The sequence below is a fragment of the Carassius carassius genome, chromosome 2, assembly GCF_963082965.1.
Source record: "Carassius carassius chromosome 2, fCarCar2.1, whole genome shotgun sequence".
Lineage (NCBI taxonomy): Eukaryota > Metazoa > Chordata > Actinopteri > Cypriniformes > Cyprinidae > Carassius > Carassius carassius.
The window spans coordinates 47,353,526-47,374,656 of NC_081756.1; the positions used below are offsets into that span (position 1 = coordinate 47,353,526).

At 34.5% G+C, this 21,131-nt stretch overlaps 1 protein-coding gene and 1 long non-coding RNA gene across 2 annotated transcripts; one reads left to right on the forward strand and one right to left on the reverse strand.

The window, feature by feature from the left end:
* Window positions 1-15,123: 15,123 nt before the first annotated feature.
* LOC132110909 (protein phosphatase 1 regulatory subunit 15A-like) lies at window positions 15,124-18,489 on the forward strand. Its single transcript, XM_059518004.1, has 3 exons — window positions 15,124-15,333; window positions 16,259-16,931; window positions 17,860-18,489. Exons 2-3 carry the CDS (start codon window positions 16,266-16,268, stop codon window positions 18,061-18,063), a joined length of 870 nt encoding a protein of 289 aa, XP_059373987.1. The 5' UTR covers window positions 15,124-15,333; window positions 16,259-16,265; the 3' UTR covers window positions 18,064-18,489.
* An 851-nt stretch (window positions 18,490-19,340) lies between these two features.
* Window positions 19,341-20,829, reverse strand: LOC132098355 (uncharacterized). The gene is made up of 2 exons (XR_009422887.1): window positions 20,184-20,829; window positions 19,341-20,118 (listed from the first exon to the last, which is right to left on the reverse strand). It is a non-coding gene; the product is annotated as an uncharacterized LOC132098355 (long non-coding RNA).
* Between the last annotated feature and the right edge of the window lie 302 nt (window positions 20,830-21,131).

The following is a 21,131-nucleotide window of genomic DNA, read 5'->3' on the forward strand; positions in this document are numbered from 1 at the left end:
AATTAATAAATATTTCTTATCTCATTACCTATGTATTGAAAAATAAGGCATTTTTTATTTAATTTTTTTTTTCTAGTCAAATCAAAATTATGAGGATAGTCTTCATAAAATACTTAATTCTCGTGTGACATCATTTTGTCTTTATTCGGCAAATGTTTTGATTTAATCTTATAATGTTATGGATTTTTATATTTTATTTGAGCTTAATATTCTCATATTGCTGTGACTTTGATCTTGACGGCTTTAATCTCAGTGCAACTTTGTTCTAACAAAATGACTAATTACTAAGACTTATTCTTACATTGCTACTTTATTCTCACATAATTGTGACTTTCAATATTTTTGTCAAAATATCTCGCATTTTTTATTTAAAATTGCAACAACTTTGGTCCTCAAAACATTGACTTCAATCTTGTGTTGCAAGGCTATTGATATGACTAAAGACTTGTAATTTTGACTTTATTCTTGAAATATTATTACTTTAATCTGTTGCTAAGCCTTTATTCTGACTATTTTGCCTTTATTATTGTAATTTTCAATATTTTTACATATCTCTAAAACTCATTAGTAGTAGCAAAGGCCTACTTTCAGAATAAGTTTAAGCCTAACTATAAATAATAATAATAATAATTTATAGTGAAATTGAAAAAAGATTGGGCTACTAATCAAAGTAAGTGTGTAAACTTTCTGAATTGGATGCATGGTAAACTGTAGGCTTCTGGGAAACATGTAAGTAGCTTCTGAGAAGTATAAATGAAAAAAAAAAAGATATTTAAACAAATTAAGAAAAAATACACATCGCAACACTTTTATGATCCCTCTAATTTTGTTTAATTATTACAAATGTGCATATTCTGCGAGGGTTGTGAAACTGATGAGCAGAAATGTAGCTTAGGATGCTTTTTTACGGATTACATTAATTGCATTAATTACATTCATTTCCAGTTACAGTGGCATTAAAATTCAACGTAATCACTTCTGTTATTTAAAATAGTTTTCAGATGTAACTGGTATTTGATTACCACCCATTTAACATGTTATTGTAATGAAAAACATTTACACATTTAGCATTTTAAATACATAACTAAGTGACATTTATTCCGTTACTCCTTAACCCTGGGTATATATGCCTAAATGTTATATAATATATATGCAAATGTTAAAACAGTTTCTTGATTGTAAGTTTTGGCATTTTAGTTTATAGTATTCTGTGTATTACGGTAATGATTCAGCGCTTCTGCGCCGGTTTCTCTGCTCTGTTGTGAATGTGTGTGAAAGGTCATAGCTAGTTCATTTCCATTGAGGGATAATAAACACCACAGAGTCTCACATACAGTCCCTACAGAATTTAGTCAGACGTATCTTATTCATGTGCATGAATCTGTTAGCCTTTAAAAGTATCATTTGTGGTCTGATTTAAATGCAACGCTTCCTGCATAGTGCACTGAATAAGGAGAGAGATCTCTTATTTGATTTCAAGAACATTCTGTGCATGAAGATGCACAAACATCACAGCTGAGATAAATATAGTACATGTGGTTCTGTGAAGCCTAGAGATATGCCTTATCACTAAACCACACAAGCAGTTTATATTTGCGATCAATAATCTGCTTCAGCAGCAGATATATCAGAGCAATAATCTAGATTGCAGTGTAACTGGCTTATTGCTGTTTTCATTATTGTTATGTAAATGGTGGCAACAGCAATATGAAAATGTTCAGTTAACGCCTGTATTCAATTCTTCCATGTTCTTCTGTTTTTCTAAAGTTCATTAACCCTAACTCTGTAAACTGTTTAGGGTTGCTTTGCAACTTGTCACATTAATATATAATTCAAATAATGTCCGATATTTGTTTCATAGTGGTTTTAAATGTGGCTCATCCAATCATTTTTTTTTTTTTTTAATTAAAATATTTTCTCTCGATAAAAAAAAAAACGTGGGAGTTACAATAAACATTTAGGTTTCATGCTTAAATGTTCAACATTTCATTCTCTTTATTAGTTCTTCCAAAAACAAAGAAAACAGAAATGTTTCATTTGTTGTAGTTTAAATAGTTGAACTAATTTAAATATGATCTGGTGCATGAGTAAACTGAAGCTCCTGAAGTCTGGAAGGAGCGCTTTGGTTGTTGTTGGATGGTAAGTGGCTTGACTCAAGGCCCGGGGGAAGCGTGTGATATGACTAGTGTTAGCGACGAAGCTCTTTCCTCCTCCGGCTGCCTTCTCTCATCCTCTGCATCCTGTAGGTCTTTCGGGCCACTTCTCGCTCTTTCTCCTGCACCTCTGTGTCATCCAGCACCTCCAGACCCGGGATCTGACTGATCACATACAGCAGTCAATATGGATTCTACGTGTTAGTCCACATATTCAATTTATAGATTATATTTGGCCTAAACAACAGTCAGTTTACTGATTGCTGAATTTATTGGCATACATACTGAAGCACAGCTTCCTCATTAAGATATTAGACTGAAATGTGCTTTAGTAAAACATGTCCACTAGATGGTAGTAAACTCTTGTGAAAAAGAAGTGCACTAAACAGAATTAAACATACAGGTTCATCTCAATCAATTTGAATGTCGTGGAAAAGTTCATTTATTTCAGTAATTCAACTCAAATTGTGAAACTCGTGTATTAAATAATTTTTTTATTGGTTTTATGAAGTATTCTAATTTGTTGAGATGTGAATTGTTGGGTTTTTGTTAAATGTGAGCCAAAATCATCACAATTGAAAGAACCAAAGACTTAAACTACTGAATTTATTTAATACACAAGTTTCACAATTTGAGTTGAGATGAACTTGTATAGTGCACTTCAACTCTTGGAAGTATATATATATATATATATATATACAGTACAGACCAAAAGTTTGGAAACATTACTATTTTTAATGTTTTTGAAAGAAGTTTCTTCTGCTCATCAATCCTGCATTTATTTGATCAAAAATACAGTAATAAAAAACAGTAATATTGTGATATATTATTACTACTTAAAATAATAGTTTTCTGTTTGAATATACTTTAAAAAAAATAATTGATTCCTGTGATGCAAAGCTGAATTTTCAGCATCATTCCTCCAGCCTTCAGTGTCACATGTAACATCAGTCGATCACATGATCATTTAGAAATCATTCTAATATTCTGATTTATTATGAGTGTTGGAAACAGCTCTGCTGTCTAATATATTTGACGAATAAAAGGTTAAAAAGAACTGCATTTATTCAAAATAATAAAAGAAAAATCTAATAATATATATTCTAATAATATATTTTCTTTACTATCACTTTTTTATCAATTTAACACATCCTTGCTGAATAAAAGTATTGATTTTATTTAAAAACAAATTACTGACCCCAAATTACTGACCAGTAGTGTATATTGTTATTACAAAAATATTTATATTTTAAAAGCATAGCTTCTTTTTTCATGTTCTGAAAAAATATTAAGCAGCAGAACTGTTTCCAACTTTGATAATGATTCATCATATTAGAATGATTTCTAAAGGATCATGTGATAATGATCCTAAAAATTCAGCTTTGCATCACAGAAATAAATGATCATTTAAAGTATAATAAATTTAAAACAATTATTTTAAATTGTAATAATATATCACAATATTACATTTTTTTCTGTATTTTTGATCAAATAAATGCAGGCTTGATGAGCAGAAGAAACTTCTTTAAAAAAACATTAAAAATAGTAATGTTTCCAAACTTTTGGTCTGTACTGTATATATTTAATCTGTACTATATATATATATATATATATATAAACCTGTACTTGCAGATAATATAACATAAATAAAAGGCCACTTAAGTGTCTTAAAGAGAGACACTAGGTGCGTCCCAAATCATGTACTTATGCACTATTCTATGATGTTTTTTAGTATAAATAGTGCGAGTAGTGAATTCACACTGAAAATTCCAAAAAGAAACCATAAATTTTAAATACCCGGATTATGCACTTAAATAACCGGGGGGGGGGGAACTAAGTGTGGATTGTTGAGCTGCGTCCCAAATGACGCACTATACACTATGTATACGCTATGTACTTATACACAATATACTTGCTACATCATTAGAAGAATGGCATCTACGCTAATATTTGTCTGTTTCTCTCTTATTCCGAGGTCACCGTGGCCACCAGATCCAGTCTGTGTCCAGATCAGAGGGTCACTGCAGTCACCCGGATCCAGTTCGTATCCAGACCAGATGCTGGATCAGCACCTAGAAAGGACCTCTACATCCCTGAAAGACAGCGGAGACCAGGACAACTAGAGCCCCAGATACAGATCCCCTGTAAAGACCTTGTCTCAGAGGACCACCAGGACAAGACCACAGGAAACAGATGATTCTTCTGCACAATCTGACTTTGCTGCAGCCTGGAATTGAACTACTGGTTTCGTCTGGTCAGAGGAGAACTGGCCCCCCAACTGAGCCTGGTTTCTCCCAAGGTTTTTTTTCTCCATTCTGTCACCGATGGAGTTTCGGTTCTTTGCCGCTGTCGCCTCTGGCTTGCTTAGTTGGGGACACTTCATCTACAGCGATATCGTTGACTTGATTGCAAATAAATGCACAGACACTATTTAACTGAACAGAGATGACATAACTGAATCCAATGATGAACTGCCTTTAACTATCATTTTGCATTAATGACACTGTTTTCCTAATGAATGTTGTTCAGTTGCTTTGACGCAATGTATTTTGTTTAAAGCGCTATATAAATATAAGGTGTTACAGTATTCAGGGACAGGAGACTGGAATAACAGGAGAACACGGTTTTTTTAAGCACAAGCAGAGGAGCAGATAGTGAATAGTGAGGATATGGTGCTGGAGGTTGGAGAGATGAGTGGATCCGGAGGAGATGAACACAACACGCTGGAGATAGCTGACACACACACACACACACACACACACACACACACGATAGAGACAGGAAGACGCTGGAGATCGCTGGAGAGAGGTAAGCAGGATAGGTTAGTCCTTAGAGTTAGTTGTGAACGAGAACGAACGGTGACTGAGTGTGTGTGTGTGTGTGTGTGGTTTTTGTGGGAATGGTTGATTGAAGGTGGATGAGGAGCAGGTTATTTGGTTATTTGAAGTGCACTTTTTCTTTGTGGAATTTTAAGTGTGAATGCACTACTCACACTATTTATACTAAAAAACGTCATAGAATAGTTCATAAGTACGTGATTTGGGATGCACATTTGGTCACTTCATGCACTGTCTCAGATTTAATTACGTAGCGAAGGGGGTGGGACTATCAGACTCCGATAATGAATGACAAAATAACCTTATATAATACACTACATAATTGAGTACATTGTGCATAAGTACATAGTGTATAAGTGCATAGTGTATAAGTGCATAGTATAGTGCGTCATTTGGGATGCAGATACTTTCATGCTTCTTAAAACACTTAAGTACACTTTTAAAAAGTACACTTTATAATAATGTCAAATGAAAATTTTACTGTAAAATACATTTAAAATCATTATGTTTAATAATCTTTTATTGTGCTTTAAAGAAGTACACTTATTTTGATGACTAACATACTAACGCACATGTAAAGTACTTGATTGTAATTTTACCTGTAGTGTGTAATTCGATGTTTAAACTTAATATTTACTCATTTAAAATATTTAAATAATTAAAGTTAATTAATTTTTACTGAACTGCAACTTTGTCATTCCAAATGTATAATTGCATATTAAAATACAAGTTTCAAATGGTATCAATCTAATTTATTTTAATGCTTGTCAGTGCATTCAGCAGTACTTTAAGTATATTTCAAAGACAACAGAAGTATTTACGAAATGACACATAAATATTTATATAAGTCCTACTTAAGATGCTCAAAAAGATTAAATAAATTTAAACTATAATATATGTTTAATTGCCCTGACCATGCATTCAGAAATATCCGAAAACATTATATTCAGTTCACACTTAAGTTATTTTAGAGTCTATTATTTCCATGATAAATGCTACTTTTAAAATTAATCTAATTTGTGCTTTTTTTTAAGTGTACTATGGTAACATAATAGAAATATATGTGCATGCTGGCAATATAATACTACTTAACATTACTGCAGATTTCATACACGTATACCTATGATTACCTGTAATCCATATACTGCGTGAGACTGCCTCCATGAAAGTAACTGGGTGCCGCTTCACTGTTCATCATACTGAGAATTCTACAATGAAAGCAAGCAGGTAAATCACAGGAAGTATAAAATAATTATCACGTCTACTAATGCATGCGTGAATGGAATTCTTCTGCAGAAAGCTCACTTGATGTTTGGGAACTTGCAGCAGATCTCCTCCACTATAATGGGCAGGTTGCTGATTTTGTTCTTGTTGATCCACAGGGTGGTGAGGCTGAGCATGTAGGGGAATTTAACATGCACGCTGTAGTTGTTGCAGTCCAGGATGAGTGTGCTGAGCTTCTCCAAACTGCCCAAAAGAGCCGGGTTACGTTAGCAACTCAGTTAAGGGCAGTCACATGAAAAGTTAACTCTATATATCCCATTGTATCATATTTGATCGTCTATGCAAATTTCGATGGCCTCTATGCCTTCTAGTTATATACGTTTTTGCAACTACAAGGCCTTTTAGTATAATGTAAAAAATGTCCACCTTCAGCTCGTGGTTCATGTGTCTTTTTGCTGTGAAGTCTTTAGGGATTTTTATCAAGTAAATATAACTTATATTGTAAGACGAGTCTGTTTCTCTTTATTTGTAGCCTAGTCACATTTAGAATGAATGATAATATCTCCCGAGCAAAAACCATTATTATACTTTTATGAGAGGCTACGTGGAGCTAAACTCTCGAGAGGAGACTTATGACAGATAATATAAGTTACCCCTTGTCAAAAAATCCTATTGGATTTTCACTTTGTCCTATTGGATCTTACCGGATTCTTAGAATCCTATTTGGACATTCTGATTGATTTGAATGGAATTTCACTTTGTCCTATTGGATCTTACTGGATTCTTAGGATCCTATTAAACATTCTGATTGATTTGAATGGAATTTCACTTTGTCCTATTGGATCTTACCGGATTCTTAGGATCCTATTAAACATTCTGATTGATTTTAATGGAATTTCACTTTGTCCTATTGGATCTTACTGGATTCTTAGGATCCTATTAAACATTCTGATTGATTTGAATGGAATTTCACTTTGTCCTATTGGATCTTACCGGATTCTTAGAATCCTATTGGACATTCTGATTGATTTTAATGGAATTTCACTTTGTCCTATTGGATCTTACCGGATTCTTAGGATCCTATTAAACATTCTGATTGATTTGAATGGAATTTCACTTTGTCCTATTGGATCTTACTGGATTCTTAGAATCCTATTGGACATTCTGATTGATTTTAATGGAATTTCACTTTGTCCTATTGGATCTTACTGGATTCTTAGAATCCTATTGGACATTCTGATTGATTTGAATGGAATTTCACTTTGTCCTATTAGATCTTACTGGATTCTTAGGATCCTATTAAACATTCTGATTGATTTGAATGGAATTTCACTTTGTCCTGTAGGATTTTATTTGATGTTTAGAATCTTTTTGGACATTGTGTTTAATTTAATGGGATTTAATTTTTTCATGTGATCTTTTATTGATTTGTATTGGACATTTTGATTTTTAAATGGAAATTCACTTTGTCCTGTAGTATCTTATTTGATTCTGTTAATTATTTTTTAAGAGTAACTACTTTTTTAGAGTAGCACTGTGTGTGTGTGTGTGTGTGTGTGTGTGTGTGTGTACTTGTAACACATTAAAATGCAGCCTACATATACACAAATATAAAAAAATGAAATTCATAATACAGTAAGGCAAATATTTTAAATGATATAATATCCGAATAAGTTAAAATGTATTACATGTGACTAAGAATTCATAGAAACACAAACATCTATGGTATTGTCGTGACGATTCCTCTTTAAGAAATCCGAATGTAGTGCGCGTGACCCTGTAGCGTGCATATTTTGAACGGTAACGGTCAGGTGAGGAAGCAGAGAAATCGAGTGGTTAACGTTGTTTAACTTGTTAAAAGTTTATTGAAAGACGCTAAAAAGGAAGAAATGATACTTATCTGAGCTGCATCCCAAACGAACCATTTTGGGTGAAGTAACTATATCTGTTGGAGTTGTTGATCTCGTTACTGTATCTGCTGATTAGTACAGGAGTCTGCCATTACATAGCAAAAGCTAATTTAACAACTGATATTAATGAAATATTAATGTAAGTTATGCCGTTTATAATAAAATGTAATTGTATAAAACACTGAAGTAGTGAGTACAAAATGCCTGTTCTGCCACCATTTTGAGCGTTTTGAATTGTGCTTTACGGTTTTGTGTAGCGCTTTATTTGTATTGATGGATTAATATGTTCTGTTGTGCAGGTCAGGTTTTATGTTCCAGTTAAAAAGTTTGACATGAGACCGTTCTCCCGTGATATGTGTGTGTACGTTACATGGAGAAGACACGGATGACAAAAAAATAGATGGCGAGCCTTTGTCAGTGAGAGGACCTGTTACATTGCCTGGTAACCAATTGACCATATGCATGGAACTTCGGCATAAAGATAAGACAATACTCGTAAACTTCCGGTAAAGCTGATTTAATGTTGTGGTTTATACAGGTACAGAAACATCTCCTGCCTAGTTCTTGTCAGAAATTAAAAAAAAAAAAAAAAAACCTTCCATCTTCATAAATAATGATAGCATAACAATATTGATAGATGATGGCATTAACATACATACAGTTTTATTTTATTTAACAACACATAATTGTATATGCCAAGCCTAGTAATCCCAGGCGATTACCTAGACACATAACTACATTGAAATGCTGACAACTAAACACTATAGTAACTGTTTATAGGCCAGTGGTTCTTAAAATGTTATACCAATTACATGCATTAAAATTCAGTAGCGTAGTAGGCCTAACTATTATTAAATTTTCTGTTGTCAGCCACTTTAACATTGTTAATATACATTTTGAACATTAACAATAACTCTACACTGTGCTTACAAACAGGTAAATAAAAAAACGGAAATAATGATTAAATTAAAATGTGTTGTACCTAAAAGTTAAATAAAACTGTATTTTACTTGATCTTTATTTGAGTAGAGTTGTTTTTACATTTAAGTTCAAAAGTATTGTGTTTTAACATTAATTTATAATTAAATTAGTGATTCCTCTGTGTACCACTAGAGGGACTCGTAGCACACTTTGAGAACCACTGGTTTAGGTGTAGGCTAACATTAGTGATGATGATCTCCCAAATGACATCACGATGCTCTGATTGATAATCAATTACTTATCAATTACTTACTTACATAGTCATGAACACATTTTAAACCCTTATAATATTTGCCCACTCAACTCTATAGCTGTGCAGTAAAATTTCACTTTAAAGATTTTGACTCCAAATTTGTGTACTTTTTTTTTGTTTGTACTGAAGTATAAAGTATAGCAAGTGAAGAAATCAAAAAGTCTCATATCATGTCCCGACACTAACAGTGTATAAGGGAGAATTATTTAAATACTTAACTAGTTAAATACGAATTAAATAAGTTAAATATTAATGGTATAACATACAATTAAACAATGCATTAAAAAAAAATTCTATTTTTAGATTTAATTTAGTAAATACATTTTTAAAGTTTTATCTTTAACTGTAAAAGCTGCTAAATATATTCAGTCAACACAGGCTTGTTACTGTTGTAGTTTTGTTACTCTGAATTTAGTTTAAATCACATAATGGACCTCTCTATTTTGAATTTGGCTTGTCTTCCGTTATTACTGTCAATCGTAGCAATGAGTCCAGAACAATTTAGCAGATTTACCTGCGTAATATTAACAGTCGCGTTTGTCATTTCTGAAATGGTAAATGTGGACATTTCATCCATCTTGGAAAAAAAAAATTCTTCAAATTGTGAATAGATTTTGTAGAGAAGCTGAGAAAAGTGCTCTCCCCTTAAAGCACAGTACAACTGACTGGAAATGACTGAGCTGGCTTTTCTAAAATCAGGAAGTAATCGTGCATATTTTCAATTGACAGAGCATTAGTGATTGCTCTGGAATATATTTGATACAATATTTTTCTCTGTTTTTACATTACACACAAACAGTACTTTATTAAATGAAATGAACAGTTTAAATTCCCTTTGATGTGTATTATAATGATTTACAATTTCAAATTCTACATATTGTTTAATGTTTTATTGTTCTGTGTTGTGATGTAATTGTATTTGCTATTATTATTATTGTTACAGTAAACTGTTATTTTTATATTCAACTTCTGGTCTCCTGTATACACTTTATATGTTCCTCCTCACTCGAGATATGTTCCTCCCTTTGGGTCTAGAACTGGTTTAGTGTATATTTACATTGGAAGCAGAAGTGCTACATATGTGTGTGTGTGTGTGTGTGTGTGTGTGTGTGTGTGTGTGTGTGTGTGTGTGTGTGTGTGTGTGTGTGTGTGTGATCAATCCATTATCAGTGCCTTAGAAATTTTTGCACTAATGCTGTATTGCTGCACAAATCACCTCTCATGTTGTTTACAATGTTACTGAAGGTCATGCAACATACAATGAACAATGTCTACATCATGGTGAGTTTAAGCAAACTGCAAGTACTATTTGTTCATAAAACAAATACAATGGGAAAAGTGTACCTTTTAGAATAAAAAAAAAATCCCATATAAACAGTCACCCAACTGGATCCCATTAAAATCCTATAGGACTGATCCTACAGGATATTTATGTCTTGTCCTACAAGACTATTCCTATCAGAATCCTATAGGAACGGTTCCAAAATATGATAGAAAATCCAATTAGAATCCTGTACAGTTTTCTTATTGGAATCCTTTAGGATTTTTTGACAATTACACGATTGTGATAGAGAATAAGAAGCTGACGTCTGATTTCTTCAAATGGTCATATTTACCATGTTTACTGTGGTAATGTAAATGCCTAGCATGCATAGTCTTTTGCATCGTTTATAAATATTTCTGCCTTGTATGGTGATTATAATCCACATCGGATCAAATTATGCTGACTAAAAGTGAGTTTAGAGTTCAACTTCTTTAAAAAAGATTTTAATTTTTAATGCTGGTGTTATAGCTTTCTGAAATGATCCGCAGTGCTTATGCTCTATTTTTATAAAAGCTCCCGAGCAAAAAAAACATTTTTATTTTTTTATGACGAGAAAGCTGATTTTTTTATTAAGAAGCTGATGTCTGATTTCTCAGAGTGGTTCCATTTATCATGTTTACTTTGGTAACGTTAATGTTTAGCGTGCTTTTGCATCGCTTATAAATATTTCTGCCTGTATTGTAAATGCTCTCTTTTCACACTTGGAAGCTGTAGGGGGAGTGAGTGCCAGTTTCTTTTGCAAATATTGTTTTCTCCTGTTTTACATTAGATAGGGAGGTAGGGTAGCATGTTGTATTTTTATTTAGTTTTTCTTTTGTTAGGGAATTTAGTATTTTCTGTTAGGAGCTGACTTGGTGTTTTGGCCTTTGCTCACCCCTGAAGTTGTGCTTTTACTCTGTGGTGCTGTAAATAAATGTCTTTGATTAGTTGATTTCAATTTATGTTGCGGCCTTACCCTGGACAGGGTCGTAACACCAGTTTTAAATTTTAAATTAATATAATTATATTATATACATATATACAAACATAAGGCTTCAGAAGGGGAAAAAGCCAAAATAACAAAAGGAACTCTGAGGGTTTGTGAAAATACCTTGCCTAGCATTAAAATAGAAATGAAACAAGACAAACTTCCCTTAATCCCTCTCCAGTCAAACAAAGGAGAAAACAGAGATTCTCAAATTAAAGGGCATCCTCCTCCCTACAAATGATCTCACAATAAATACCGAACAAAGTTGACAATCTTGATGATAAATATTGCCACGCAGACCAATACAGCACAACTTCATACAGCTAGGGGTTTTCTGTAACACTCCAACTGTTAATGGCAACACTGCATACCTTCTTTAGTGTTTACACCACCCAACAATTTACAACACACACAAACTGAAGGTGACAAGTGCTAGTGCCCACCCACACCTTAACGAACTGGTGAATTCAAGTGTGTTTTTACTCACATCAGTTCCCACTAAAGCCAGGCTTGGTCATCTGCTTACATCTGGGAGAATCAGAGGTCCACATGGTCTCCACACAGGAAAGGTAGACAGACTCAGGGAATACAATATCACTCCCCTTTCTCACCACAATAGGTCTGGGAAAAACCTGGCCACCTGCTAGGTCATTCCCCAACACAAGACCTACCCCTTCAAATGGCAACTTGGAACGTAGTCCAAGGTTAATCACCCCAGTAATAAAGTAAGACTGTGTACCTTCTTTTGTTGCACAGGAGAACACGCAAGTGGAATTTTGGGTGACGGAGTTTACATGTGAAAACTGATCGTTCGACGGGTGGATAACGGAAAATACATTTCAGTGTGGTAGGACAAACTCATCTGCCAGTAAAGTAGCATTCAGATGGGAAGTTATGTTGCTTATTTAGAAGAACCGATTTAGGTAAACATCTTTTAAAAAGTACTACTACCCCACTTTTCAAATAATGCTCTCTTCCCAGATGCAAATTCTACATGCGCCTGTGTTGATGCTTTTGTACTTGCTCAATTTCTGGTGATGCACTTTTGTCACGAATTCAGCTCTCTCTGAGAACAGCGGCTTTAACAGTGTCATAATCAAGACTTTCCTCAATTGGCAATGCTGTGCACATTCCTTGTGCTTTGCCTTTCAGACTACATTGCAGAAACAATGCCCACTTGTCCTTGGGCCACCCCAAACTTACCTGCAACCTGCTCAAAAGCAACAAGGGAAACATCAACCTCAGACTCGCTAAAGGGAGGAACAAGCTTGATGCTTATGAACAAATTCACGATTTTGCTCAACATCTGCAGTGTTATGTACCTAAGGTGGGAAGGAAGTAGAAGGAACACTAGAGCGCACTGTTGGGTATATGCCAGCACACACCAGCTGATCAAGAGTCTGATTACCTGTTTGGTTGCCTTTCTCGGTACCTCTAAATAAAAGGAGTCTGCAATCAAGCAAATGCTTTTTCCTACATGCATGGTAAACCACTGTGGTGGGAGAAAGGGTAAATGCGGTCAAGTCAAACTCGAACTGAAAAATCACCAAAGACTTCACTTCCTCCCTCTCACAAGAACAGAAACAGCAAAAACAGACGCTTGGAGAGAAACGTAACAAAAAGTTACGAGGAGAGAGTGACCAGGTCCCAGGACAAACACAAATCGTCACACCAGTTTAAAATATAAAAAGACACGTGCTTTTTTCATTGCTGCATTTTACACGTTCTTTTGTTATTGCTGTAAAGCAATTCGCCGGTTTGGTGGAATTTCCTACCCGCTCACGTCAATATATCTTCAAATTGTGTTTTTTTTTTTTGTTCTTCAGAAATTAACTGTAGGCTATATGTTATTCATCCGAATTTCCAAAAAAACACAGATGCAAAATAGCAATTTGCCACAGTCCTAAACCTAATCACACACCCAGAGAAAGCGCGATTTCAGTGCAAATGAAACTTGTAGATTACAGGAAAATGTCACATCAGTTCATCCCCCACTGACACATTTACACCAAAATATAAAAGTTTCGCATAAAAATGTCATAAAATAATCATTTTTGGTTCCACCAACGAACCTTACAGTGAAGAGTTCTAAAACAGAACCTTTTTCTCTTTTGAGTGAAGAACATTTTAAAAATCTAAAGAATATTTTTCCGCTTTAAAGGACCTTTTGTGGAATGGAAAGATTCCATGGATGTTGAAGGTTCCTCATGGAACCATATTATAGATGTTTTCAATAGAGATTCCGCATTTGGAATTCTGTTGTCCAGAAGTGTAACACTTACCAGGGATAACTGCTCTCCAGTAGAGTCTGAACTGAAGCCGCATACGGCCCTTTCTGCACAAATAAAATACCCTCTTTCACGGCTGGGAATGGGATCAGAAGATGGGATAATCACATTGACTGTTAACCCTTTCCTTGTGGTTTACGTGAACTTCATACAAATGTCTAAAATAGGTCAACAGCTTTTATGAATCAGCTGATGCTATTAAGTGACAGCTGACCCTTCAGACAGACCGACTACAGATGGATTGGTTTTCCCATTCTATACGATGTATATATATATATATATATATATATATATATATACACACATATATATATATATATATATATATATATATATATATATATATATATATATATATATATATATATATATATATATATATATATATATATATATATATATTGCATCGTGTTTTGGGGGCAAACCATGAAACCATGAAAACCGTGGGGGAAAAAGAAGTGTAATAATGGGAGTAATATTAGAAAATAAGAATATCTCATATTTCATAGGTTTTTATTGACTTGTTTTTGTCTCCCCAAAGTATCTGATTAGCATGATGTTTGTCCTCTACAGAAGACGTATGAAAATGATGCTTTCATAACAAAACGTCATATTCCGATTTGAAACCCCATAACATTTTCCTCAGATTTAAACCATTTCAACACATGATCATATTTTGTGTTGTTGAGTTCATGTTAAAATCAAATGTACCTTTATGGTGTTGTTTGTGTGTGTGTGTGTGTGTGTGTGTGTGTCACTCGTGAGATTCTTTGACCTTGTCATGTGACTGTTTTCTGTGATCACTTATTATATTTATTTATTATATTATTATACTGCTTATCAATACTTTATGGTATACAGGGAATAAAGGTTTGGTTTATGGACCCATGATTCCTGGCTTTTTCCGGGTTTTCCATTCTGTGTGATTCAATCAGAAAGTGAAAATGCCAAGAAACTCCCCTTGTTTTGTTTACGGTTTCTGCTTCGAGACTGGTTTGTTCTCCATATTTGGGTGTGATGCAATCCGGTCTCAACCGGTCTCAACCAGACGCTTTTGTCCAAGCGCATGCTACGTGATGTACGTGAATGGCGAAATGTTTTCTTTTTAAAGGCGTTGACGTCAACACGCAAGCCCCGCCCCCGCGCGTGGACGCAGTATATAAGCGCTCCTGTGATTCACAACGGCATTTCTATCTACAACACACAATAATGAATTCGTGAAATAAAACCCGAGCGTGAGATTATTTGTGAACAAAGCGACCATGGAGAATATGTCTGAACCGAAGCCGTCTTATAGCTCAAACCGTGTTTTTGAGTACGTTAGTAACTGCACCGTCGGAAAACCAAACCTTGACTGGAGCGACTGCCAAGCGACAGGCTGAGAGGACTCACAAAGGTAATAAACTCACGAGATATGATGGAAAACTACACATTTGTATTCGATATACTGATAATAGAAGTAATACTTCGAGCAGTTGAGTTAAACACTGGTTATTATGTGAAAGAATCAGGGTATTACCAGAATCAGGAAACATGGTAACGTAGATGTTGTAGCTACAATGTAATAAACATCCTTCTGGTGACTAAGAAAGAAGCTTTCACTGGGTTTCAATAACTATGTAATTAAAAATATAGTTTTTTTTAAACCCTACAGCCACCATCGGGACAAATTTGGGCTTTTTTTTTTTTATTAAAAAAAATCGCTTCCTTAATCTATTTTATTTCTCTTTTTTTAATTCTATAATTGTAACTTGTGATAAATTGTAAAACGTAAGACGTTCATAAGTTCATAACAGCACTGGTTTATAGATTTGTGTACATTGTGATGTTTTTATGTCATAATATGACACTAGAGTCACCAAACGTTAATGTTTTAGCCATCTGAACTTACTGTTCTATTAATATTAAATAGAACATAAAAATAAACATTACGTATTATATAGATATTTTGCTTTTAGAGGTAAATACAAAAATACACCAAAATTCACAAAAAAATAGCAGAAATTGATCGTTTTTATTTTATCAATAGTTTTATTATTTTACATTTATTTTACATATATGTATTTAAATATTAGAGTTTCATGCTCAAATTTATCCATGAAAGACTAATTAAGGGCTGCTGTATGAAGGATGCATGAGGGTTAATGGCATATGTTTGTTTTTGTTCCTGTGGCTCAGTGGTAGAGCATTGCGTTAGCAGCGCAAGGTTGTGGGTTCGATTCCCAGGGAACACATGTTAGGGAAAAAATGTCAGCCTAAATGCACTGTAAGTTGCTTTGGATAAAAGCGTCTGCTAAATGTATTTATTTATTTATTTACAGTTTGATTATGGTATCATTCACCATTTCCACACATCATCATCTGCTGCTGCTGCTGTATCAGTGCGGTTTGCATCTGTTCATGCAGTCGTCCATCGTGAAGATCAGACTCCGTCTGTGGCAGGTCATCCAGAGAGTGCTGCACTTCTGTGCGAGTGTGACCGAGCTTTTCAGCCTTTCAGAGATTTTCTTCTTCATGTGTGTGGGAAAAAACACGACCATGACCGGCGAGTTGAAGAAGAGCGGCCTGGAGGCCTTGGAGAGGCCCGGAGGAGAGATCGGGGATGGAGCTTCAGAAATAAAGGATCCAGGGGTTATTATTATGGAGCTTGATGATGAGCGGGATTCCTCAGCGATTGATTGGGATGAAGAGGACGATGATGAAGCCAGGCTCTCTGAACGGGAGTCTGATGATGATGAGGACTGTGAGACGGAGGAGGAGGACTCTGAATGGTCAGATGAGGAGGATGAGGATGAGGAAGCTGACTCTGAGGCGTCAGCGGAGAGTCTTGAGCTTTGGGAATCGTTCCTGAACAGCGGTGACCCTTACAACCCTCTGAGCTTCTGCTCGTCCATCAGCTCCAGAACGAACACTGAGCAGTGCTCACAGATCAAAACTCAACCTGACACAAGACCAGAGGAGTGTGAGCCCAAACCAAAGGAGCGAGGCGCCAAGGTACATATATCATGGAAAATCAGTGCTGTTTATGTACTATTATAGTTCTTCGCTTTTATTGTTATAATTTAGTAGCTTTATTTTTATAACATTTTTATGTTTAGCCATTTTTTTATTTAATTTTTTTATTTTATGTTACATCTAATATTTATAGTTTATTGTATTTTCATTCACTTTATGATTAAACGGTTTGGAAACAAACTTCTTGATGTACAGACAAAACAAACGGAACAAGATGTTAATCGGATAATATTTTATACCGCCGTATTTCTCTTCAAATAAGATAAATACCATAAATTGTAAAAATAAATTACTAAAAGTAAAAGTATTACGCTATTTATGGTTTTCTAATTCATATATACTCCTAGACAACATTTCTAATTTTCGTACAATTTTTAAGTTAAAATATTTAAACTAATATTTTATTTAAATTAACGATGAAACCATTTTTTTAAGTTTAGTTTACAATAACAGACATATATATATATATATATATATATATATATATATATATATATATAAAAAATGGTATATACAACAGTATATAAATAAATTGTGATTTAAAATAATAAATAAACATAAAAACACTATTTATGGTATTGTGAATTATTCATAATTCATTTAAAAAAAGAGAGAAAGGAGGGGGAGGAAGTGCCAAAAAGTGATGTGAGATTGAGCAACAGGCCAAAATAAAATGTCCATGAGACAAAGTCAGCGAACAAGATTTTGTCAGCAGATTATAGTTGCTATAATAAGTCTGAAAGGCCTGACTCATGCTGACAGCTGCTAGCACTGAAATGACGTTCACATGAAGTCACATGACTCCTGCTGCATGACTAACATGCCTGAGGTTCCTGCGGTCAGGGTTTAAACAGAAACTTCAGTGTGTGCTCTTCTGATAACATGCTGGTGTTTCCTTCTGTTTCAGGTGTGTTTCAGTGATCAGGTGACAGTGCGCCCCCTGCTGGCCTGGGGTTTCGCGAACAGGGCCGCGAGGGACGGCTCCTGTTGGATGCAGATGGCCAGAGACCGAGAGCGTTTCAGAAGAAGAGCGGAGGGCATCGAGACGCTCTTGAAGCCCTGCCTCACAGCTGAACACAGAGCCGGCGTGTGGGAGACACTCCAGAGATAATACTTCATCCTCCAGCTCAATGTAGGATCATCAGAATCTAGCCGATTTGTAAAAACCGAATTTTTTTTTACTGTGTAATTTATATTGTTCAAATATTGTGGTGCACTTTATTTCTGTGGATTGACTTTATTGGGGTTTCATTTTATGTTCTGCACATTATTATGACACACTGAATATTTTATATGGCAGCTGAAAAATATTAAACTTTTCTGACATTTATTCTGTGTTGTTTGTGAGTAAAACTTTTCATCAGTTAAACTTGATTTTTTTTAGTTGTGAAAACCCAATGTTATAATTTATATTGTTAAAATATAGTGATGGACTTTATTTCTGTGTCTTTGACTTTATTGGTGTTTAATTTTATGTTCTGCACATTATTATGAAACATTGAATATTTTATATGGCAGCTGAAATCTTAATGTCGCAGTTGTAACAAATGTGAAAACCAAAGGTTTTTAATTTTTATTTTGTGGTGCACCGTATTTCAGTTCGTCTTTGTCTTATTGGGCTCTATTTTTTATATGCTTTGCACGTTTATAAATTTATTGTACTACAAAACATGGTTATTCTGACACGGACTGAATATTTAATGTGGCAGCTGAAAAATATTAAACTTTTCTGACATTTATTCTGAGTTTAATTTTTCAATGTATATGCTTTTTTTTAATGCACTTACAGAAATAGTTCACCCAAAAATAAATTTTTTATAAAACTTCACCCATCCTCAGGCCATTAGATTTTGGATAAATGTAGCATTGCATTGCTTGTTCATCAATGGATTCTCTGCAGTGAATGGGTGCCGCCAGAATGAGAGTCCGAACAGCTGATAATCCACATCACTCCAGTCCATCAGTCATTGCATGTTTGTTCAAAAATAATTATGTTTTTATCAGCTGTTTGGATTCCGACGGCACCCATTCACTGCAGAGCATCCATTGACGAGCAAGTGATGCAATGCTACATTTCTCTTTTGTGATGAAGAAACAAACTACATTTTGGTGAGTAAATGTTCAGCAAATTTACATTTTGGGTGAACTATTTCTTTAAATATTTAAATTGCACATGTTTCCATGTAGCTGACAAAATGCATATGAACCTGAAGTATTACAAATACTGTACAGACATGATTTTGGTGAGATATAGCATGTTACATTACGGGACAGGCAATCTACTACAAACAGCACTGCATCAATACATTTTAGAAATGTTAGAAAGTGTTTTAGAAGGATTAGGAGCTTGTTTAAGCTTGAACACATTAAGAAAGACATAATGCGCTGTTCAAACGTGTTAATTCGCAGCATGTTTTTATTAAATAAGGTGTGAAAATACTTTGGGTTACAAAATCATTAATCAGTGGTAGTTACAAAACTATTAATCGGTTACAAGCCACAAAAATAAATAGTCTTTGTATACTTGATCCCTGTGTTGCATCTGGGTCTGGATGACACACACACACACACACACACACAAACTCACACACACACATGTGTTATGGCCATTACATTGGCTTACAGTACACATTGTGCATTGCATTGGCAGAAAGTTACACAAAAATACAAAATCACACTGCTTTAGAAAAGCTACAGCTCTGGAAACTGAGGTGATGTTCAGTTTCTCTTTGAAATGCTGATGCAATTGTGTGGCACTGGAAGAAAGCAGCATGAATGTGCCTTTGGTGAACAGACCACAGCTGGATTTGTGCTTTTATTGCATCAAGTTTTTGGTATTTCGATAAACCGTTTTGCAATGAACAACAACAATTTGATCTTTGACAATTGAACTATGAAGGCTTTTATATAGTGTTTTAAAGTTTAACTAATTACAGAGATAAAGCTAAAACGGCTGTTCCTCTATGAGAAAGCATTAGGCTATATATAGATAAATGCATTTCTGTGTGAAGGCATTCAAGGGAATGTAAGGGAGACTTCCTTCACATTCAGTTCACCAAACTATGGTCATGCATCCGTCAAATCATTTCACAGTAGTGCAACACAGTTGAGAATTTATGCTGCATCATAATTCACATCGAGGTAACAGGCCTGTGGATGAGATGCACTCGGGTAAATAATAATGAATTAATTCAGACTGTGAATCCAAGTCTATTCACAATAAAGTTGCACCAAGTAATTTTTTTCCCAACATTTACACCAAAATAAATTATTAGTCCTATTGGCAAATGTTTAAACTGATGTACCTTCACATGAGATAAAGGCAGCTCAAAAAAATCCTCCAAATATGAAAGAAAATGGATGTTATGGAATAAATGCATGTGAACAGCCAAATGTTTCCTTCTGTGTAAAGCTCCAAACCCTTTGTTATTTAACCAGCGAAACAAAAGAAAAATCACTTAGTGCACCTTTTCAACTAAAAGACAACTAACGAGTAGTACTACTGTGAAATAACATGCTATGTGTTAACATTTTTTACAATATTAACACACCAATAAGCATTACTAGTCTCATATTTCATTTCAGGCTCAATTCCTGGTGCTTTTTTGAAGCCCACTTCCCAGTTTTGTTTTATATTTAGTACTTATTTGGAATAACTACCTTTTTTATGTTTATGAAAAACATTTCTTATGCTCACCAAGTCTCTTATGCTTGAATAGAAATACAGTAAATATTAACTCTTTCCCCGCCAGCATATTTGAAAAAAGGTGCCAGCCACCGTCAGCGATTTTGACGATTTTCACTCAAATTTGTATATTTTGCTGTATGAATATTAGAATATGCAATACACTAAAAAATAAAGATCAAAGCCTCTACATTTTAAACAAACAAAAAAATTAGTACGATTATCAAAGCATAAATCAAGTAAATCGCTTCAATCAAAACTTCAGAAGCTTGCACAGATATATAACACTTCATGGATCAACATTTTACTCCGTAACATTATGCAGTTTTAATTTATATGCTGTTTATTGCTGATGATCGGATTTTTTATCATATGCATCTGTTTACGTAAGAGATCGCTCATTTCTCCGTCCGGTTCATGTGTACTTTTGTTCGGGAGGTTTTGTACTCGTTCAGAAGATGTGTAACAGCGCCCCCGAGTGTATAACAGTGAAA